This window comes from Paralichthys olivaceus, chromosome 21 (assembly GCF_024713975.1).
Source record: "Paralichthys olivaceus isolate ysfri-2021 chromosome 21, ASM2471397v2, whole genome shotgun sequence".
NCBI classification, from domain to species: Eukaryota; Metazoa; Chordata; class Actinopteri; order Pleuronectiformes; family Paralichthyidae; genus Paralichthys; species Paralichthys olivaceus.
Window position 1 is genome coordinate 15,727,275 of NC_091113.1, and position 24,233 is coordinate 15,751,507.

Below are 24,233 nucleotides of genomic sequence, written 5' to 3' on the forward strand. Positions count from 1 at the left end.
TGTTGAATTTCAACTTACCTCCACTCTCTATGAGTACATCCAAAAGTTCGTCCATCTGTTGACTTCTGGTCAGTTGCTGTAAAAAAAAAATCAATAATTACAATACTTAAATTATTGAAATTGAATTCAGTTATATTCAAGGATTTTACATGAATATATGCAAGCTTTCAAGCAGTTTACTCAGAATTTCAGAATTGAGAGTCTGAGTGATATTTAGTTTTTCTAGCCTTAGGCCAAAACATGAGTTTGTATGGACCCTGGCAAATGGCTGCAAAACTGTATTATCATTATTATTGTATTATTATAGCAAGCTTGGTTATTTTCCATTGCCAGATGCTATGCTCTCGGGTTAAGCTAGCTTGCTGTGTCTGCAACATCATCAGTGTCATGGTCAAAAAAAGGAGCTTTCAAACAATCTTTCTCTGTATTTTGACAGAAAGATGTTGCTCTTCACCTTGTCCCTTGTGAGACAAATACCATCATCAATTGATCAGTTCTCAATTTGAGAGTAAAAGAAGAGTATTAGTGCCATATTGCAGAAAAATAGGTTTCAAGAATTAATTGCATGCATACCACAACTGCAGCTGAAACTATGAGGTCTGACTGTCTGCATTGACGGTAAAAACATTATGGATCACAGTACGACAATGCGGTAGCGTTTGCAGACCGCCACAGTCTAGTTAATTAATTGGAAACATATTACAACTTTATTCTTGTATTATTATGACTTTAATATTATTGACTTTAATAAAGTCTGTCTGTCTCTCTGGAGTTTCACTCCTTCTGGGAATCTTGAATCAACCTTATTGTTTTTGAGAAATTACAAAACTAAAAATAAATGGATGAGATATAATTTTGCAGACGACCACTACCAAACATGTATTTATTCAATGCAAGTAATTCAACTAATAAAAGTTTCTTTTTAATTATACAACCAAAACACCAGTGTGCTTCAGACATGATAAAGGGTGAAAAGTTAGTGCGGTAAACAAAGCAAATGGATGAATGAAAGAGGTGCAAGTGAGGTAATGGACTTTAAGAGACAGAAAAGAAGAAGAAAGGAGGAAAAGTGGAATTACAGCAACGCCGATAGATCAAATCCAAACTCTGGCCAGCCATTATCTACTGAATTTGATCATGGATTTGAGTTTACCTGCTTCACTGCATCCTCATAGCATGGGGGCTGTCTTAAGTCAGATGCATCTGAATCTGAGCTACTGAAGGCAGGGGAAGAGACCTGGCTTTTTTGGCCAACATGCCGAGGAGAGGGCAATACTGAAATCTATATGAGAAATAGGTAAAAAGTGACATTAGCCCTCCAATTAGAAATGGGGAGCCGTCATGTTCGAATAATAATCCCATCATATTAAACATTTAACTGTAGGAAATGGGTTTGGCGTTGTGTTCTTGTAAAGGAGTCACTGATGTGAAGGAATATGTAATGAAAACAGATGAACTCTTAGAGTGGAGATATGACAAGAGTGACAATGAACCTCACAACAAAGGACAATTATATAGAGTCAGACAGATCACAAACTAATGGAAAGGAGAAAAACGGTTACGTGAATGTGAGGTGATTCAGACCAAGTATCAACGTGGCAACATTGCAGGTGCACTTTGACGTGGACATGAACGTTTACCTTTGGTTGCATGTTCTGGTTGTCAGCTTTGGCTGAGCTGCTGTGGTTAAGGCCACAGTCGGTTGAGGGGGGAAAGTCTCCCTGAAGACCTCTTTGGTCAGAAGTATAGGAGCAGTTCACCGCCTGGCCACCACTCTTCTGGTGGATCTGTCATTCGCAAATAATGGAATGTGACAACAGATAGCAAAATTACACAAAAACTACTCAACCAATTTACATCTTGTAGAGGGGTGGATCTGGATTAGGGTGTGGAAACAGGAGTTGTTTTTTCCCCACTTTCTTTAATTTTGCAGGGTAGGGCATTTAAAAAAAAATCAGACATGCTTTGGAGACTGATATTTATGAGTGTGTGCAATTTGATCATTCTAGTTAGAAAAGGGAATGCTGATCAAACATTAAGGGCATATGTAGCCATGTTCACGGCATGTATTTCTTATTTCTAACCATTTTTAATTTGTTTATTTCTCTCTATCTGTGTCTGTATGTAGCTGGGTTTTATTTCATCTAAAGCTGGGTTGAGTCACTATTTTTCTTCTCACATTTATTTAAAAGTTTTTGAGGCAAATAAAAATTGTATATGTGGGAATATTCACAACTAAGTGGCATATTTGTGTGAGACACACTGCCGCTCCACCTTATTACATTCGTATTATTTCAGATGACTTGGTTTACAGTTCAAATGGTGATTCGTACCTGCATGTTGCGTGCTCTGTTGTTGCCTGGGGGATGGTGGTGACCACAGCTGTCCCTTCCCAGCGGAGGTGAGAGCAGGTACGGGTTATTAGGAGACGAGGGTTGCGGACTACTGGAAGACTTTACATTGGGACAATCTTGCGGTGAGCATTGTGGACTGAGGAAAGCGGACATGGTGGAGGGGCTGCCCGAGGCAGGGGCCGTGTCCATACACTGTGGCCCCCCGGGGGCCCCCAGGTTGGTGACGGAGGTGTTACAGTGCCCCATCTCCTCCATGCAGTTGCCAGGAGGGCTCTTGAGCTGTTTGGGAGAGGACAGAGGGCAGCTGGAGGACAGGGATAGCGGCTCCTGCTTTACAGTAACCCCAAAGAAGTGCTGTCCCATCATGGCAGGAGTCTGCTGGTGGTGCACGGCAGGGTGAGGTGGAGGAGGGACACTGTCCTGCGTTGCTCCGTAGCAGCGTTTCCGCTTGTGGAGCTGCATTTTCAGCTCTTCAACCTAACCAGCATGGTCACAGAGGTAAACGTGTCAATGTTTTGTGTGAAATTATCCTGTAATATCACAACAGCTAGTAAGATTTCTGTCTGAATAATAAAATGTTATATAATATGTTATAATTTGATTTCATTGTTGCACAGTGTATGCTGTTATTAGTTATTGTAGCTATTTTCGATTCCCAAGGACTTGTATCTATCCGCCTGCATGTGTGCTTTCTCAGTTCACGTGAGCTCTAATTCTAGTTTTGACCAGCTCATGACTTGCACAGGGAACATATGCTTTCTGAATGTTCTCCCGGTGCAGCTTAGGTTACTGTCACACTAAGTGGGACTCAGCCATCTTTGATGTTATTGGTAATACCAGTGCTTCTCCCATGACAGCTCAAAATGTCTGCTGGTGTAAGGAGCCACATGACAGAATGTGTTTTCAGTCCATCCACTGTGATAAATCAGAAGAAGGAGAGGGACTACTTTGCTTTTTGCTACAGCCACTTATACTGTGTTGTAATCTGGAATTCAATTGTTTCACTGTTAAATTGGAGGTTTCACAGAACGTCACCAAGACACACACTTCTGTTTAGTGACGTCACTGTGGCAGTCGACCATGCCACGGAGCTCTCACCACAGCAGTCACAGACAAACCACTTGGTCTTTAACATCACTTTATTAAAGAACGTGAAAACATAAATTCACCAACTCTAAACCTAAAGCGCCAGCTATTTCAGCTGGCCCCTGGCTTTGCTGCTCAGGCTAGTTTAATGTCTCCATGTGTCTGTCTCAGTCCTACGTGTCTTCTGTGACCCTGTGCCTGTCTGTGTCTCAGTTCTGAGCGTGTCTCCTCGAGCAGCTCTGCTGCTGCTGCCTTTTGTACCAGAGGATCAATCAGCTAACAGCTCTCACCTGCACTGATTGATCCTCTGGTCCAGGTGAAGGTGCTCTCCCAGTCAATCAAATGTGGCTCCTAATACACTAGTCCACTATGCCACCCACCTGTCTCTGCTCCTGGTGCAGCTTCCACGTCAGCTCCTCAATCACCTTCTGCTTTTCCACCAGCATCTTATCCTTTTCAGCTTCCAGGCCGTCCATGGCTCCGCCTTCCCCCGCCCTCTGTCCCCCGCTGCCCTGGCTGCCCCCTGCCAGGCCGTCCTCCATGCTGAGCTGGGCCGGGGATGGCTGCAGAGCGAAGTGCGTTGGCGAGGACATGGGCACGTCGCTGAAGCTGTCAGGGAGCGAGCCGCTGAGGGACAGCTCAGAGGAGGCCGGAGAGATGGGCGGGGTGGAGGAGGTGCTGGGGTACGGGTAGTAGCCTCCCTGAGACAGGGCGCTGGAGGAGGACGGGGACTGGTAGGAGGACAAGGACCCGGTGGGTGTGACGGGGAAGGTCACCGTGGTGATGTCGGAGGAGCCTGAGGGCGAGGAGCCGGCGTTGCAGTCTTTGAAGGGCCGGAGTCGCTCTATGAGGGCGGTCTTGGTACCTGAGACAGGCATGCCTCGGATACGCAGGTGCTGCCTGAGCTCTGAGACCTATGAGAGCAAAAAACAGAGAGGTGGGATTAGATTGCCTGTACAGTGCAGATTGAGAAATCAATTTAATTCTTCTTGGCACCTACTTTTAGGTCATCTAGATTGGCTGGCAGGGGCCCAGGTTTGACTGGTGAGATGTTACTCTGGTTGGGATATGTGCTCTTCACTGGAGAGGAGGAGTTACTGTTGGCTGTGCTGGACGGGCCACTGGAGCTACAAGCTGATATCTGCTCACTGGATCCTCTAGAATGACACAACAGAAGTGGATTAATCATTTACAGCAACAGATTTAATGTAAGTTTAATGAGGCATGATTTGTAAATGGTTGACACATTTTACACCCTAACATCTGGATCAGATGAGTTAAGTTAGTTATGCTGCTATAGGCCTAGACTGCTCCCATCATGCACTGAGAACTTCTCTCTCTCCCTCTCTATGCCCTCCCATGAAACCTCATGCTCTAATGACGACCCCGCGCAGTTGAGTTGAGTAAGGATTGTTTTTTGCCACATCACTGTGACTTACTTGTGGGTCTGGGTCGGCATGTGAGGCTGGTAGCTGAAAGTCGGCTGCCTCTGCTGAGCCTGGGCCTGCGGAGTGTGTGCGTGCTGCTGCTGCTGCTGCGTCTGAGGATGTGTGTGAGAGTGTTTCTGCTGGCTGAGGATCTGCAGCTGCAGGAAGAGCTGCTGCTGCTGCAGGAGGCGGGCGTACGCCGAGTCCATGGGAGGAGGTGACTTCTCTGCCTTCTGGTCTGGAGGAATGTACTGGTGGTACTTGAGCTTCTTCACTTTGGGCTTCACATCTTTGGGTTTCTTGTGTCGGTTCTTGTCTGACGTCTTGGACTGTTCAGAGCGAGGAGGGGGAGACGGTGTGAGCTGATGCTCCATAGGCAAATGTTTTAAATGTGGGTAAGTCAGGGGAAGCTCAGAGGTGTATAAGAGGTAGCTGACCTTGACAATAGCAGGAACAGGGATAGGGGGAGTAGCCACGCTGTTGTTGGCACCGGACAGTCCTTCATCCTGGCTCTGATCAGGTGGGTCTCTGGTTGCTCCCACCTGTTGACAAATAAAAACATGATATATGATTCAGCCAAGTTTCCATGCGACTTAAATCCTCTCTGTTTGCATCCAGCAACACAGCAGTTCTTTCTCACAGCAGGCCATTTGAATATGCTCCCTGAGGATTAATAGATGAGATCATACAAACACATTATGAGTATTTACTCACGCTTTACATACTTTATCTGTTAATAGCTTCATTTTAAAACTGGAGTGGGATTAATACGTGTGGATGATTATCGTTGGTTGAATTCAAGCCCTTGTCAAATGAGTCACTCAAAGCTGATTGAGTCGATCAGAAGCAGGTAAATATCTCTATATGGTGCAGCAACAATGACAGGAGCCACTCTGCCTGTAAGATATCTACTTTTATACTTTAACTATAGTTTGCTGATAATGCTCACGATTGTTTCACTTGAATACAATTTGGAATTACTTACTTTCAGTAGTTTACCATCGTGGTATTGCCACTTTTACTCAAGTAAGGGAACTAAATGACTTTTTCCTAGACTTTCTAATGCGAGAGCCACATTTCATGACAAAGAAAAAAAAGAAAAGCTGCTGCATAAATACAGACCATTTACTACTAATAATAATACATTTAATTGATATAGTGCTCAAAGACACTTTACATAAAAAATAGACATTAAAAGCAGCTCTGAAAAGTTGGGTTTTGAGGAGTGTTTTGAAGGTGGACATAACAGTGCAGTTTTTTAAGGCCTCAAGCCAAATGTTGCTAAACAGACCACAGTATAATAAAAATTAATAAAAAACCTTCCAGTTCATTTCATTTGTTTGATTTCAATTAATTTAATTAATTCTGTTCATGTTGCCTTTGATTAGGGTTCACTGTTTTTTCTACGCTTGCACTGATATCTCCTTCAGTTGAAATGAGGACGTGTGGAGACTGTTTGTAAGGACACTCAGTTTGTAATCCAAATACAATCATTATCCTCAAAAATGCACATGTCTTGACGCTCCCTCTGCGAAACTCTTCCAGAGAGTTGTAAACAGACGTTACAAACTATCATGACACAGCGAGCGCAGAGGATTTCGTTGGAACCTGTCAGAGGCACAAAGTCTAATGGATGTAAACAACTCTGCTCTGGCACGAGTTTCAGTTCAGCGACCGTTGCGGGATGGTGACCGTTGGAGTGAGGTCATCGTGAGTGAAAGGAAAGCAGTCAGGGAATAAAGGCAGCTGGAATATGACACCTGCCCAGTTCAACTCTGTGCAACGGTCAGGAGGAGCACAGAGGAGGCTGGTGGAGCAGTTCACTCAGCTGCCACAGGAGGGCAGAACAACCAAAGCTGGGGGGGTTGACAAACAAGCTACTGGTAGAAAGGACAAAAGAGGCAGCTACCGTGGTGTGATTTTTTACCTGTCGTGGGCTGGTGAGGGCAGGTGAGGACGAGGAGGAGGGCGTGCTGCCCACGGCCTCCGATGAAGGACAGGCTGAGCCCTGGGACTCGTCACTGTGGTGCTGCTCTGGAGACAGACTCTCGCTGCTGCTGTCCTCTTCGAACGCGTAAGAGTCTTCCTGCTTCGGGAACTTGCCATGGTTCACTGTGAGAGTAGCAGACAGTCATCAGTCAGCTGGGATGCATTATTGACTACATTGCACACAACTGCTTTTAAAGTCGTCTGGTGATCAGATGTGGTTCGATCCCCAGCGCCTCCTGAGTGTGTTGAAGTGTCTTTGAGCAGGACACTGAACTCTTTACTGCTCCAGATGCAGCGTCACAAGTGGTCCTTCAGATACATGCGTAAACTCATTGTAATGTAAAGGATTTTTCTGAGTTGGGTTTATTTTGGAATTCCTATAAAGTCTTGAAACACATTCCAGTACAGTTTTTGCCATTGACCCATTCACACAAACATTCACACAGTGCATCTTTGTGCAACACTTTCTCATTCACACACTGTCGTCACAGTTGTCTGGGGCACTTTGGGGTTCAGTATCTTGCCTCCACGTTACTGTAACACTTCGGCACGCAGAATGGGGGTGACAGGCATCGAACGCCGACCTTCTGGTTAGTGCACAACCCGTTCTTTTCCTGAGCCCGGGTCTTAATTTTTCCAATCACTTGTGTTTTCTCTTCCAAATAATTGCTAACATGGAGGTCTGTTTACAACCTGTTGGTCTACTTCTGTTTCTTGCTCCACTGAAAAGAAAAACTTTCAAAATGATTGCTTTCCTTTTCACGCTGTTACAGCTTCAGTTTGATTTGCTCTCTTACTGTCCAGCTGCTGCTGCCACAATCTACATCTCACAGCAATTAAGCAGCAGCAAGTAATTTCCCTGCAATTTGACTGTGGGTTTGGCTTCTAATGAAGTGCACTGGACATACTGTTTGTGGTTATGTGAAAGGGGGGGGGGGGGGTCTGCAGATGCAACATATGGCTGAATAAAATTGCTTCCAACTTCTCTCTATGTCTTTGATTAATACATCATCTGTTCAGCATCAGTTCAAGTTAAGACAGTAAGGATCTTGCTGCAAGGACTGAATATATCAAGTATCAGGTCTTGATCGAGAAAACTGAATGTTTAAGTATTTCATTATTTATTATGGCAGCAGAGAAACCAAGGAAGAAAGGAAAAGTTGTTTCCCATGAGATGCACATTGCAAACCGTTGCTTGTAGTGTATGATGTATGTTTCCCATGTGACCAGTGCCTGTCTGTCACTGACACCTCGTACCACACTCAGCCTGGAGGTGTTACGCTGCACAAGTGAGACACTGACACCGGCACTTTACCTCCGCCACGCTCCTGATTGGCCGGGCTGATAGCGAGCACAGCTTCGATTGGAGGAGCTAAGAGTGGCTATCTAACGGAGCTAAAGGGACAGCGCCGGGGGGAGGTGGGGGGTGGTAGACGTTGGTGTGTGTGTGTGTGTGTGTGTGTGTGTGTGTGTGTGTGTGTGTGTGTGTGTGTGTGCGTGCGCACTGAGGTATAAGATTCTCTTTTTGTATCCAAACATGTGACAGCCAGGAACAGACCCTGGTTTCAATCACAGCACCAGGCCCTTTCTGTACAACTCACTGACCCCACAATACACACAAACACACATGCACACACACACACATGCACGCGCACACACACACACTAACAGAGGTTAACACAGTATTGTCCTAAATGCATTTCCTCCCACCTGTTGGTATTTTAAGGCCTTCTCTCTCTGTACGCACCCCCCCCCCTTCACACACACACACACACACACACACACACATACACACTCTCTAACTCTGCTCTGCTGCACACAGTCCAGTACACAATGTATCCGATTTGATGTCACCAGGAGATTGAGGTGGCAGAATGGCAGGAAATCATGCGCGCCGTGTACACTTCCGCTTTTCAAGTGGCTTGTTTTAGAAGTTCCAGCGGGTCACATAGTTTTCCAACACCACCGCTCAGAGGTTGAAACAGTCATGGGGAGTGTTGTGTTAGGGGATATAGAGTTTTAAGGTGAAGGGTTAATGCTGCAGGCGCGGGGAACGCAACAGCCTGGTCCTGTCACCGAGCCTTGGAGGTGGCTCTCTGCAGCCACAGACGCCGGCTGAAGCCGAGACAAACCAGGGGGGGTGGTGGGTACAAACATACACACAGGTACACCCACACACTCACACACAAGGATGCACTCGAGTTCAAGCACACATCTCCACTTCGGGCCCAAATACAGCTGCTGTTCGTCTCAATAAACGGCGCTCCCCTCCTCCTGCAGAGGTAGTGTAAACCAGCCGACTGCGGCCCGCCCGCTCCTTTACGCAACATGTTTACGGGAAGCATAAGGGGGCAAACATAAAAAAGCTCAAACACCCATCCCAGGAACACTAGCTGCGCTGCCAAGAATGCTATAGAGAGCGTGAGTAACATGATGGCGACTGGAAGACAAACAGTGAGAGGTCAGAGCGACGCAGTGGGACGACTGAAGCCCGACGCTTCGTGCTGCCCTTAATCAGAGGTGTGTCTAAGCACGCACGCTGAGCGTTTTCCTCAAATCAGACACTGGAGAAGATGGAGATGTTAAAACAGCTCCACAAACACTAAAGTCAATATTTGTATTTGTAGATACTCATACCAAAGCATTTTTTTTTAAATAAAAAAAGCCCTTTTATCGGCATAATAACAACATTTTTGGGGATCCAGACTAATGACAAGTTCTGGGAGAAGCAAAATGTAAATAACATTCTTTGCGAAAGAAAAGAAAAGTTTGACAGTGAGGCCATAGAATTTAAATTGGTCTGGTTGATTATTAATATTGGTATTTATTCAATGTTGTAGAGTAGATCAGTGATAAGCTTTTGGAAAAAAAGCAACAAACTTGGGTTGCCAGGTTGAGAAACATCCCCAGTTAAAGGTAGGGTTGGTAGTAATCTATCAGGCGCAGGCTGCAGGTTTATTGTTAATGAGTTCTTCATACAGCTACACAGGTTTTGCTCTTCGGGTGGTTCAGCAACTTAAGGGGCACCCTGTAAACCCCTAAGCTGTTCTTATTAATGTCATATGACAGATTAAGTTAATTGTTTAACTGATACTGAAGCTACATACAACCTCTAAACACTTTATAAAGGGTGAACATACAAAAATAATACACAAGCTGAACGAAATGACCACAAATGTTTTTGTGGGGGAGCAAAAGGATTTTCATAAAAGTTTTGTTGTTGTTGTTGTTGTTTTATTTGTTAGTTAGCAGGGTAAGGCAAAAAACTACAGATTTCCGTGAAACTTGGTGGAAGGATGGGACAAGAAAGAACACCGTTAATTTTGGCAGAGGTCTGGACAAAGAAGTGGATTCAGGGATTTTGTTTGTCACTCTCTTTGACATTGCAAGATTGGTGTTTTTTGACATTTTCACCAATTTCTCAGGAAGTAATCAAGAGATCTTCATGAAAAAAAAAAATCAGTGCATGCACTTTTGTGCAGATCCAACTAAAAATGAGGATCTCCTGGATTTCAATGTGGTTTCATCAAGGGACTGTAGAGCCTTGGTGGGGGTTTGCACTTTATGAGTGTCATTCTAGTTTGAAAAAGTGAGATCCAGCAGTGCAGTCATTAGAGGGCAGTCTCGTTTGCTTGGAGTACAAACTCCAGCACAGTTGTTTCTACTCCTTAGCATGTGAGATGAACAATGGTTTGTTAATAAACACACACACACACACATGTTAGAACAAACTCTACAGCTAAAGTGGACAACCAGGAGCACACACAGGGAGTGTCTCAGTTGCAGCAGGTGTTAGCGGTGTGTTACACTGCACAGCAACGTCTCTCTCTCTCTGCTGATACCTGTCATTGTGTCGGCAGAATCTAGGGGAATGATATTCTTTTGGACCAGCTCCAGGGGCCCCGGCCTGAGAGCCAGCTTCTCGTTCAGGTCCTGGGCGAGCCGGACTCGCTTAAGCCTCAGCTGGGCCTCCACAGAGGAGCTGTCTGAGGCCGGGTCTGCACAACACACAGCGGGACCACACCATCACCGACATGACACACACCGGGGGAACACTGCTCACACGAGGCTGAGCATACTGCAGTGGTGAATGGTGCAGTTTTACTTAAGAGACTAAAGTTTTTTATATTTATATTAAGTGCATTATAAAACTATAAATGGAGAATATGTATTTTGTAGTAGTATTTTCACAATTAAATATAGAAATAAGAAATTGTTTATTTTACTTTCTCCATCACTGATGAATATTAAGTTTATTGTAGTATACTGTAGCTTAGATCCTGTAGCTTAGATCCTGTATCTTAAATGCATTTTCATACTTCATACATTGATATCTTTAGCTGATATTAATATCATCTTGTTGATTAATCCTTGTTTAGTATATCTTTCCATACAATGATATGTAAGTATATACATATATCTATATATCTAACCCATCTGTTGAGGGCGTATTTTTCTTCATCTGTGCCAAAGCCTGAATTTAAAGATGGATGAGACGTTTCCAAACTTCCAAAGTTAAAATACCCGGATACAAACTGCGGCATCTTGCACATTTAGAGCCAGAGTGCAATGAAGTATAGTGGAATGAAGCTGTGGTTTCATCAACACACACACTCGAGTTACTCTCTTACCTCTCTTACTAACTGAAAACAAACAAACTGGAAGAATTAACACCCGAAATAACAGAATCCATCTTTGAGAAAAATGTATTGGAAATGTATTTTTGCGGGATTTATGATCTATGCCGCAGGCTGCCATCAGGTGGCGATTGAGATAGCAGTCCTGTCGTCCATCTTTATATACACTCTGTGGTCTGATCTATTTTTTTTCTTTCCTTCATTTACAGACTTTAAACCTGCTCCTTCCAGCTGTCGAAAACAAGAAAAACATTTACACATCTTCCTTCAGCCCTCAATCATCAATATTTCTGTTTTGGATCAGTTGTAATATCTGTGCAGATGCTCCACTACTAGTACAGTCAGAAACTTTGAGTTCTGGAAAAATAAATGGAGTGGCTGTAATTAAAGCGCTGCAGCAGGTGAGATTTTCAACCTTTAACAATCTCCCTCTGTTAAATCCAGAATAAATAATCAGAGCTGGAGCGAGTCGGGTCTGGCCTGCAGTCTATATCTGCAGCGCTCGCAGCAGTGATGGCTGCGCTGTGAGGGGAGCACACTCAACCAGTTTGATTATGTGAGTGCAAGAAAGAGCAACAGCACTTATTTGGTCAAATATAATTTTAGTGGGATATTTCTGAGGGATGAAACTGGATACAGTGCCAGACCGAAATGAACGATATTGATCTTTGTGCTGGACAAGTCAGGTGGAGTATTACCGTCAATGAAGAATGGCCCTGAAATGTAATGCCTCAAAAGAAATTAAAAATAATAATAATAATTTCAACGTCAAAATGAAGTTAAGATGAATCTCCAACGTTAGGCTCTCTTAAGCTCTGATACAGCAAATATTTGGCTTAACGTCTCCCTTATATCAGACGTTTATCTCTTCACACTGAATAGAGAGGAAGGGAGAAGGAAGGGAGTTAAAGAGAGTGGACGAAATGAAAGAGAGTTTGAAAGTAGTAAAGGAACAAGGGAAGACTATTAAGGTTGGAAATGGGGATGAAAGACCACATTAATGAAGGAAAGATCAGTAGGAAAAATTGAGACGAATGGGTTGAATGATAAAGAGATGAAAGGGGGATGGTGTTTTTGTTTAGAAAATGGATGGATGGAAAAATATTATGCAAATATAGATGAGATAAGATGTAAAGAACAGCAATCCCTGATGAAAGTGAAAATAATTGCAGAAAGGGAGGACACAAAAATAAAATGGATTGATTGAAAAGAGGGAGGGAAGAGAAACAAAGAAGAAAAATGAAAAAAATGTAAAGACAGAAAAAGATTTTAAATTGAAATGAGAATGAAGGTAAGAAAGAAAGAAAACAAGTTAAGAGATGAAGGCCAGAAAGAGGATACATTTAAAGTAGAAAAGGGGATTGGAATGAGAATGTTGGATGGAAGGATGAAAAGAAAGAAAAAGGGCAAGAGTGTTGAGATAGAAATCGAGGCTGAAAGGAGGGAGGCAGATGTAGAAAAGAAAACAAGGAGAGAGAAGGAGAAGGTACGAGGGATAAATGAGAGAAGGAGTGGAGAAAAAAAAAAAAGGGAACAAGACAGTGAGGGCCACACAGATGGAGGGCAGCAGCTAAAGCAGAGGATCCAGTGTCCTGCCTGAGAGGGGAAGTGGCAAAACAGCTGTCAGCCCGTGGTCACAGTGGCGGCCCGCCGCCATCCACCGGCGGGATGACATCATCTTCTGTATATAACGGAGCCTTCTCACCGAGTCGGCCCCTCACCTGTCAGCCACCGGCCTGATTTAAGGCCTGATTTGACATGGCAGGGACACATGGAGCCCTAAGTGTGTTTAAACTGTGTAACCAAACTGCCTGAAAACGTGTTCGACCGTGGCCGCGCCGGGATAACGTAACACGATCCGGTGAGTCTGAGGCAGGCTTACGGACTTTTAAACATTCTGCAGCAGTTTTAAAAACACAGCCGCACTTTAAACCTATTGCAATACATATACCTGCTGACTGTATCGGTCAAACGTAAACACTACACTAAGAGGTAAGACGTATGGTGCATTAAGGCAGGAATAATTCCCTTTCTGTTTCCATCCACTCAGGATTAAAGCTCTCCTGCCATGGAGATGAAAACGGGGTGTTTTTACGCACAAAAGCGACCAGGAAAGAGCACAGTAAACCTGCAGCTACAGGCCCATTATCTTTATGAGGAAATATTAGATTGTGTGTGTGTGTGTGTGTGTGTGTGTGTGAGTCAGACCTGTGGCCAGCAGGCAGACAGTGTGCCCCTATGCAGGCCACACGCCAGTCAGGCCTGAGAGGCTGGGGCGGATTCTTGAATAGCCTAATAAACACCAGATGTTCAGTGGGTAATATATACACAGACCCTGTGCCGTGTCCATCTCCCCGGCAGGAATAACACAGCGCGGCGGAGCCAGCCAGCATCTTAAGGATCGCGGCTACGGCAGCATGGAGGAGGATGCAGCGACGCCCTGAAACGTTATTTTTGCGAGGGGCAGACTTAAAGCGCCGGGACGACAGATGATGTTTGGGAGAGAGATTGGAGTGTGTGGGTGTAAGAAAGTGTGTACGAACAAATACAAGTCTTTGCAACCCTGTTCTATCTGTGCCACCGCCTGCAATCAAGAGATAAACAGCCAATTGAAAGTTCCTTTTTAAAAACGCGCTGGCCAATTGCGTTTCTCCTTTCTGCCTTATCTTGCTCCTAGAAACTGATAGGGCCTCGTCGGGCCTCTGGATTCCGTTCCCCCGCGCACTTACCAGCAGTTTATCTGGAGGCTGGAGCCTCTGTGAAATGGCAAACGGTGCCAGAGATATCATTCAACAAATCCCTGGCCTGCAGTCCAAGTCCCCAGTCCCCTTGTTTGTTCTTACGGACGACGAAGAAAAAAAACGATTCACTGGCATCGCTCACTGCTCCTGTGATTGCCAAGACGACGCAGCGCTGCTTTAAAGTATGAGGAATCGATACGATCTTAGTTTATAAGTGGCTGTCTGCTGTGTAACGTCTCATGCTAAACAAACTTTGCTTTCTCATGAATATTTGAAATTTGTGGCGTGGACTGGTGTTGGCAGTCGAAAGCTAAGCGAGACAGCTGCGAGCATTGAAGCACTACCTTGACCTAAAGAACATGCGAGGCCGTTAATCGTCGCGTCAGTAAGGATTTAAGAGTACGCTCCGTACACTGGGGTCTACATGGTCCCATCACTATGTCTCATATGTCAGTACAAAGCCTCTGTCTTCTAAAGGACAGCTCGTGCTCCATGTTGTTGAGTACGGGTTTGCCTTCACTTTGATGGTAGTGTGCTGTAAACAGGTACAGTCCATGTAGGTCGGGCTGAGCAGTGTGTCCTCCAAGACTTAGAGGCTCTTCCAATGCCAGAGCATTCCTCTGCTGTCACTCACCGACCTGTCTGCCTGCTCGCTGGCTGCAGCCACGCTCTGTCTGTCTCACTGCCTGCGGGGCGCATACATCCACCTGCTTCCTCTACGTCCACATCCCTACCTGTCACTACCTGTGGATTTATCCACGTCTGCAGCCTGGAGCTGCTTCTCTGCAGAGCGTCATCTGTCATCTTTACTTTTCTTTCTTTACCTTCGCGAGGTTAATGAAAAGATGTTCATTTACATGTCCTGCAACAGTAGCTGGTGATTGTGTTTAGTCTCAGTCCCCCTGGTGATTGTGAGCTCAGTGTTAACTCTGTATTTGGTCTCCACCATCTCCTGTAGGAAAATATATGACTCTACCAAATTCTCTAATTGTTCATTTTTACCAAAATGATGATCTGAGAAGCTCTTTCCTCCTAAAATCTAGTATAATCTAGTTACTTTGGTAAAAGTGCATCAGTTACATTCTGCAGTGTGTCATGAAAAACTCAAACTAGCAAACATATGCACGTCTCCATCTTGTTGGCTCTCCTGCTCTTTGATTCCAAAGAATCTCTGCAGCAGATCATTTCACTGATTGGCTCCTTCTTTCTGGTTAAAGTTCAGTGATCTTCTGATTCCTGAGCTACACTCCTCTCCTCTATCTCCATTCCTCTTCCTCTCTTGTTCCTTTACAAGCAGCTGGCATTGGATTTTATGGTTTTTCATTTTAAAACAGACAAACAGATTTTTTCCTCCCTCTCTCTGTTTTACATGCCATTCAGTACGTCAGACTCAATGATCTGATTCATGTGAAACTTTGGAGGAATGATGCTTCTCACAAATGCATTCCAAGATTTTCAAAGTAATGCTGATTGAGCCAAGGGGACCTGCGATTAAAGGGCAGATCTGAGAGGGGAAAACTGCTCGCAATGCTCAGAAGCCCAGTGTGGGAAACTGGGCTGCATGTTTCAACCTTTACATTCATGTTGCTCTGTCAGCAGACACAGTGTAGGTTTACTGACCAGTAGGTGGCTGAATGGCTGCTTATATTATATTTGTATATTTAAAAGGTGCACACATTAATATTAATATTTAAAATGTAACAACTGACTACGCTAATGTGGTCACTTGCAGTGACAAACACAGGATGAAATATCATCAAGCCCACAACTTAAAGGATTTGGTTCAGTCTTCATCATCATTTCAGTACAAAGAACTCTAATAAAGTCACTTTACACAACGTGTCGACAAAGTTCACTAGCTAGTGAACATCGGAGAATTTTTGCAGATTAAGAGTCTGATATTTTCTGAAGAGAGATGGTGGAGACCAAAAACAGAGCTACAAGAGTCTAAATAATGAGCTTATAGTCCCTCTGTGGCTTGAAACTCAACTTCAAATCAATACTAATGTTGCTGCATGTATATAATCAGGACAGACACAATGTTCCTGTTACTCTGTGAAATCCAGAAAACAGATAATGAGCAGTTTCTGGTGAAAATTGTAATCTAGAGTAACAGGAGCATGGTCTGATTGCAGCTTCTCTAAAAATATTGCTATTATTCTGATCTGGTTAGTTTATTGCAACAAAGTAACCACATCAGAATATAGATTATTTTGTGATTTTTAAATGCTATGGACACATTTCTGTCAGTATCTTTGGGTTAAAGCAGATGCAACCAAATCTATGGGAAATGTCCGACACCCCCTTTTGTTTGGTTCTTTTGTAGAAATGAGCCTTCACCTGCAAATCTTGTTCCTAACCGGAGCCCAAGTGTCACATGTTGCTTTTTCTTGCTCATTGCGTATCCCTCACACTTTACTGCCATCTGCTTGAGTTACATTGCTGTCCAAAAGCAACCTTGTGTTTGTGTGTGTGTGTGTGTGTGTGTGTTTGTGTGTGTGTTTGTGTGCGTGCAGCGGCTCGGTGTCGGAGGGCGCTACTCACGAGGCATGATGCCTTGGTCTGCCAGCTGCTCTCGTGTCCTCCTCTGCTGAAGTCTTAACTGTAGGACTAAAGATGGAGGGAGGGAAAGAGCAAGAAGAAGGGGAAAGATGAGAAAGAGATGCAGAGAGACAGGTGAGGGACAGAGAAAAAGCAGGGGGACAGACTGAGAATTCAACCCACTTAAAAGTTATAGATGACTTAGAAGATTCAGCATCATTTGACTTGGCTCAAAGCATGTGGCGATTAAACAGATATACTCTATGTAGGTGTCTATAGATACATTTGCATACAGACAACACAGGGGGAAAAAACAACACTGCTTGCTCACAAATATTTCTGCGAGCAGGATGTAGGGAATGATAAACACAGCTCCTGGCTTTTAAACAGATCTGCTCGGCAGTGTGTGGTCCGCAGCGTGTGTGTGCGTGAGTGTGCGTGCGCTGCGTGTGTGTGCGTAGAAGTGGTCTAGGTGGGAGTGTGGGGTCATAAACATAGAGCCTCCCCCGTGTCTGTTGGTCGGCTCGTGTCTGTGGCTCTTTTTACTTTTTCTATCTTTGTCTTCGTGTCCCAGTGTGTTTTCCCTCCCGGCTGTTATCTGAAGGTCTCTCTGTGAGATCCCGGTCCTGACGCACAAGTATGAAATGTTCCTCCTTTTTCCACGAGGCCCTAATTACTTACTGCCTGTCTTCCCGATTGTTAATTCCCCCGCTCAGGTGGTTTATGTTGGTGCAGCTGTGGCCGAGTGAGCATTTAATGAATTTCCTCTAAAGCTTCAGCTTTGATGTGATGACTTTCTGAACAAGTGGACTCGGCGTCGATGCCACATCGCGGCGCTCTCATGTGAGAGCACCTCCATTACGTAACACCAGGCCCTTCCCTTCATCTGACATCTGCTTTGGTTTACACTGAGGGGGTCGTGACCTGCTGGTCACAGCATCACAGGGGGGAGAACGTAGGCATTAGCCTCTGACTGAGAGACGACCAGAACATGTAACTGATACATCCTCAGTCAATAATGAACACTTAGGAACAAATGCAGGTTTTTTTTCTCCTCTGTCATGGAAAAAGCAAGGTGACAATGGAATGTAAGTGTTCGTGTTAGAAAACCCCGCAGAGCTTTGATTTGAAGTCCAGGGACAGCTCTTTGCTTCTCTGTCTTATGTTCACAGAACTGAATTCTGTCTGGAAGTAGCACTGCGGCTGCAACGTGTAACCACTGTGCTTGTAGGGACAAATCTCATACCTTATCACTCACAAACAACACTAACAATAAATATGGCTATTTGTTTCGAATTTCTACTTTTAAGCTTTCTTGAAGTACACAATGTCCAAGGAGCAACTTTCAAAACATATTCACTGATGTGTTGTTTGGCTTAAAGCTATAGACAGTACACGGATGCATAGATGTTAGAATTGGCCCCTCTGTGGCCCCTGATTAAGAAAAATCCATCCACCGTTTCACTCAGCTATGAATCTGAACTGAGGTCAGTGGTACAAACTAATAATTGACGACAACGCTGCATCAGTGCTTGAGCGACAAACGGACGTTACAGTTCAAGCCTCCTCTGATGTGAAGAAGAGCGAGACGACAATGAAATGTAACTGTTAGTGTTGGTTAATTCTGCAGAGCTTTTTTTATTTTGATTCGAGGGACGGCTCTCCGCTGCTCTGTTTTCTGTTCTCTGGGAGTTTATCAATAATTCGGCCTGAAAAAGCACAGCGGCTGCCATGTAATCAGCTCCTTCTCCCGAAAAGCTTCAGCGAGACCAGAAGGTTGTCTGACCTGATTGCAGTGCACACGTTATAAGAAGAGGACCTGAGCCGCACCGAGCAATCACACATCACCGACCACACGATACTCTGCCTCTCTCGCTGTTTTTGAAACCAAAGACATTTGTTTTAACTTTGGCTCTTCTCCCCCTTTTTCTTCTCCAACAATGGACATACAACCTACAGCAGCATTTAGTTTTCAGATTTATAGCATAAATAAATTATCATCTGGCCCGACTTGCACTCAGTATGGTGATAATTACACAAGACAGTGCAGCGATATTCAGATTTATCGTCCTCCTGTGCCTCACACTTTCACAGCCGCCACCACACGAGAAAGACATGGGCTTACAATAACAGCACGGCTTTTACACCCCCAACCCCAGCGACGTAGCCCAGGAGGCCGCTCGCTTTTTTGTTACATGAATCCTCCTGAACTTTTCCTGCAGCACAGGCAGGAATGTGTGTGCGACAGATGTATGAGCACCACTTGTATAACTTCTAATAAACAGGTATTCCCAAATGAAGAATTAGGTTTATTTTAGTCCACGGCCGCTGCAAAAAGGGAAAATCCACCTTAAAACAGAACTCGTGTTTTATTCCTGTGGTCTCGGACAGTTAAAGGCAGATTTGTGAACATGAGGCAGAGCCAATATGCAGGAGAGCCAACACTCCAACACGAAGAGTCGGGTTCTGCTGCTGCTCCCCTGACAATGACGTATGGTGAAAAGTGAGATGGTCAGGTGATGTGTAAAGTGCAGCCATTGTCAGTGGAGGGTGTCCAGATCATATTATTCCTTATTATCATCTTTGTCAGACATGTTACCAGACAAATGCTGCAGTAATCAGTGGAATAAAATCTATCTGGTCTCACAAGCTTCACAGAATTCATGACCAAGGTTTAATCAATATGCTGCTGACGACAACGTGATGGGTCAGTCAACACTGCTGCATCGTTAATACACAGAATTAGAAGAAATTAGAATGAGAACAAATCAATGTAATTAACTGCAATAGATTGGTCCTAAATATTTTGAGAGTTGAACCGTTCATATGTGCTAATTCACAGTCGTAAGCTAACGTGACAAGTTACAGCGCGGCAGCTGCAGATCCGAACACAAATCTGGATCTGGTGGATTTGAATGTGGTTTCATGAGGGGATTGTTGGGCCTTGGTGGAGGTTTGTGCTCTACTGAGTTACATTCTAGTTAAATTCTACAGGAGGCTGCAATGGCACCATAGTTATTGAGACCCCCATGCCACTAGCTTTTTGCCAGAAGCCTAGACTAGAATACCTGATGGTGTATATATTGTGTCTGGGATGGTGGTGGGGTTTGCACTTAAACTTAACTACTTGAATGTTATTTACGTGTAAGCACTTAATTTATCATTAGAACATTGGGATGATGTGGTTTGTTTTTGGGTCTTTCTATAGGGTGGATGGGAAACGTTGGCCCCCCAGGTCCCTTTTGACTATAGGGCCCCCAAAGTCTCTTGAAACGCTCCTGGGCAGTTGCATTTTCCAATGAGGATAAAGCATTCATTTTTATCCCACAGTTTTTCCTCCCACCCTCTCGTGTCCAATCCAGAATGCTTCCTCAAATTATTACTGAGGTGATTTGTTTCTATGATTATCTTTGTCCCGCCACCTGCTGGATTTCTCAGTTTTGTCTTAGCTTAGGGTGCAACAATAGTTGCGTTTACTGACAGCTGATGCAGTGGGTCGTACAGATGCAGTGGCTTTAACCCTGGACCCGGGTGTGGTTGGTAGCTGACAGGTGCTTTGTGAGTGTGTGGTGCTAATTTACTGTTCAACATGAAGCTGACACCTTGCAATACTGATTTAGGTTATACTTGCTGCCTCTGTCATACTGTTATGAAATTGCAGTGAGCCTGAGAGCTCGGGCCACAGCCCCGTCGAACTGTTAATCAAATCGGCATGAGAACTAGTCGCTAACACACACACTCACAAAACATTTGGCGGTCCGTGGGGAGCACTTAAGTGAGATCTTTATCTTTCCTTTTTAACTTCAACCATGCAGCAGCAGTTCCCATGGCTTTGATAATGACGCTCCGGCGAGGTGCTAAAGCAGTGACGGTCACTGGTTTTCACACAGGGTGCTGGATGGAACTCAAGCTTAAAGAAAACTGTAAATCTTGGACAAGCTGATCGCCTGCGCCCCTCCCACGTCTTCAGCTTTTATCGGAGAGAAATTTACAGTCAGTCTCACTTCACTTACGCAGAATATTTCACTCATGTGAAATCATAAATTCACTCAAGCAGTCGTGTTGGTTGTAACATGCATCACCTGAGATGAATCCCTGCAACTGCAACATCAAACAGAAGAACATAAACTTTATTACACCCATAAAGACAGTATCTCTACATCTGTGCCACATTATATGCAAAGCGCACGCCGGTTAGAGCAACATTGAACCTGAGCAACATGAGTAAAACGCCTCCTGCTATCCACCCTCTCGTGCTCCCCGGAGTGCTGGCCGTCATTTCCCCCCCTGCGGATCTGCTCTAAACAACTCAAAGGAAAAGCTTCATTTACTCCCGTCATTTCTGGAACGCAATTACAGCTCGCAGGCAAAACAAGGCAGGGAAGAAGCGAGGCCACTCCATAGCTACAAGTCTGAACATTCCCAGCAGTGCGGACATGTATATGTATATCACAGAGCAGGATGTGTTGCCACGCTCAGTTATACTTTCCTCAGGGAGGTGGCAGTGTTGGTCAGACTACACACACTGTTAGTGCAGCACAAACACACACACTCACAGACAGTGACTTCAAACTACAGACAGTTAATAAGAAAGTGTGTGTGTGTGTGTGTGTGTGTGTGTGTGGTCCAGGTATGATTTGTCTTTCTTATGAAGTCAAAAAGCAAGTCCCCATAACATAAATCCTTAAATTGGGTGAAGACATGTTTTAAGGTTAGGTTAATGTTAGATTTAGGTGTGAGTTAGGATCAGCGTAGGTTTATGTTGATGGTAGGTTTAGGTTTGGTTAAGGATATAAGTTAAGGTTAATTTATTGTCAGGTTTTGGTTACGGTTATGTTAGGTTTAGATTGTGGTTAGATAGATAGAAAGTTATGTTATGTTAAGGTAAGGCTAAGGTTTTGGTCAAGATTATTTTAAAGTTAGGTTTAGGGGTAGGTTAAAGTTAAGGGTTAATGTTAAGGGTTAATGTAAGGTTTTGGTGACGGTTATGTTAAGGTTAGGCTTAGGTTAGGGTAAGTAGTAACTATGGTTAGGTCGGAGTTAGTCTCAAGGTAATCAATGTAAGTCAATGTATCGCCTCTTAAGTCATGAAGTCATAACAGCGTCCTGACTCCATGACAGTTATTGTAGATATTTTGCTTCATTGTTTAGATCTGAGAGGTAGACAACTTCACATATCTACATCCAGCCTGAGTGACTGAGAAGCTTCACAGACATATGAGACGGAGATCAGTGGACCCAAAGCCCCAACAGCTGCTGCCTGTTAAAAGGAGTTTGAATCAGTGCTGTAGTCCGTACCCTTCTTCTGTTGATATGACCAGGTACACACACACACACACACACACACACACCAACGTACACAAGCACCATCAGCTTCCACTTCAGCCACAGACAGATAACCTCTGACCCGTCTCCAGTGTCAAACCTGCCCTTTATCAACGTACAGAGCCATGGAGGGAGCACGTCTTGTCTCGCTGGCTTCCCTCAGATGCAGCACGGAACAAGTGCACCAACCTGCCCCGAGACATCACCCTCACAGATTGGGATTTTACAAGGACTGCGGAAGGACATCAAAGAACACCCCCCAGCTGTAAATCCATCACGCCGCGACAGGAACGTGTCGTTGGGTTCAGTACCCAGGAGGATTTCTGACTAATGCTGGCCTCCCTATGCGTATTCCTCGCGCCGTCACATGGCCGCAGTACATTACACACACCTGTCACTTGGCTGGTGCGGCTGAAGAACACAACGTGAGTGTGTCAACACAACTCATCCATGAAGACAGGTAAACGACATGATGCACACATGGTTGGCAACAAATGCAGAGTGTTAACAGACAAACACTTTGCAAGGCTCCTGGGAATGGAAGCAGCTGTAGGCGGAAGCTGTCCACTAATAAACCTGCACACACACAAACACAGAGAAGTGAGTAGAAAGTGCACGTCAGGGGTTGTGTGACTTACCTGATCTAAACTTGCTTCGTATCAGTATGGAGTGCTCAGAGCCCAGAAGAGTCATAATGCTTACAGTACGGTTCCAGTGTTCAAAAGTTGCAAAATAAAGTCACTCAAGAAGTGGTGCACACTTCCAACCCCCCGGCCACCTCTGGACCCCAGGCTGAGATGAGATGGAGCGGACCAAGCCTGCCTCATGAACAGCTCTGGAGGAAAACTAGTGTAAGAAAAAAAAATACACACACACACTGGCTTCTGAGTTGTATCTCTCGCAGCCAGTGTGCACACCAGCTGCAGCCGTCGACTCTGTGTGCTGCTTTCTCTTCCTGCGGCTTCCTCTCTGCTCTCTCTCCCCTAGGGGCTGATGTGGGAGTGTATCGAGCCTGTGGGCCGGTGAAGCTTTGGTCCCATCTAGCTGAGAAGCTCTGAGCAGGGCCAGGGACAGCACAGAGAGATATGCCCCAATTGGGGAGGGGCCATTCGGCCAGGGTTTCCTCTAAACCACGCCTGCCCCAGCCTGGAGGCTGGACGGGGCTCGGCTGATGACTTCTTCCTGCCCTGCCACCAGTGTAAATATATCTGCCTATCAGTCCTGCTGCCTGTCATTAGAGGGGGAGAGTGGGGGTGAGATAGGGAGAGAAAGATCAAGATAGAGGCATAGAGAGTGATAATGGAGCAGCAGTACAGCCAGGTGGGAGAGAGTGGGAAAAGCAGGGATGGCAACAAGTTTCACTTCTTGTCTTGTGGAAGCATATCACCAATGAATCTAATCACAACATTGACATTTCGGTTCATTCTCACACTTCCATCCACTCTATGAAATGAAATCCACTGTTTCCAGCAGCAGCAGACTGAAAAAGTTATGATCATCCACTTTACACCACGTTCCCCAGCCCCAAACAGCAGGAAGACAAAATAGGCAACTGGCTGATGAACATTTATGAACATTAGATTAGTGGGAATCAGATTCACTGGCAGAATAAGCTAAAAGAGGCCTGAATGGGTTTGTAGATTTGTGAGCATCTGACGTCAGAGTGTTCAATTTGGCTATTGTATTTACAAACTTTTTTAATAAGGGTATAGAAATAATTTGAATGAAGGAAATGAACTGATTCGATTCATTAATCTTGTTGCGGTCATATTATTATTTTATTACTAATGGTAAAATGAACGTCCTTGCCGTTCAAACATTATATCATTGGAGGTGTCTACTGAAAGCAGCTGTGGGCTTCTTTTTCTTCTTCTGTTTGGTTTAATCCTGTCTCAACTTCCTACTATTGATCCATGAAGTTATTCACACCACATGATGACAAATGATAGGTTAATCTAAATAAGCTGGAGGTCAAGTCTCTAATGTCATTGGCAGTAAAAGTTAATGCATTAACACATTATTATACAAATGACTTCTTCTACTTCATAGTGATGTCATAATTCATTCATTGTGATATTATATGATACAGAATCATTTTCTGATCAATACCTTTGACTTTTGATCTTTGACCGA

At 44.5% G+C, this 24,233-nt stretch overlaps 1 protein-coding gene across 12 annotated transcripts in view; it reads right to left on the minus strand.

Moving 5' to 3' along the window:
- Positions 1-24,233, minus strand: part of myocd (myocardin) — a 129,841-nt gene that overhangs the window by 3,613 nt on the left and 101,995 nt on the right. For 5 of the 12 annotated variants that reach the window (XM_069517055.1, XM_069517057.1, XM_069517056.1 and 2 more), the window contains exons 4-14: positions 16,779-16,844; positions 10,699-10,854; positions 6,795-6,979; positions 5,305-5,409; positions 4,880-5,196; positions 4,441-4,597; positions 3,821-4,354; positions 2,334-2,831; positions 1,641-1,787; positions 1,154-1,282; positions 19-76 (exon numbers count right to left, since the gene is read on the minus strand). In XM_069517055.1, coding sequence (XP_069373156.1) covers positions 19-76; positions 1,154-1,282; positions 1,641-1,787; positions 2,334-2,831; positions 3,821-4,354; positions 4,441-4,597; positions 4,880-5,196; positions 5,305-5,409; positions 6,795-6,979; positions 10,699-10,854; positions 16,779-16,844 — 2,352 coding nt within the window. Of the gene's footprint in view, positions 1-18; positions 77-1,153; positions 1,283-1,640; positions 1,788-2,333; positions 2,832-3,820; positions 4,355-4,440; positions 4,598-4,879; positions 5,197-5,304; positions 5,410-6,794; positions 6,980-10,698; positions 10,855-16,778; positions 16,845-22,738; positions 23,134-24,233 lie in introns of those variants that run through there. The other 7 variants (XM_069517061.1, XM_069517063.1, XM_069517060.1 and 4 more) reach the window with 6 other exon arrangements.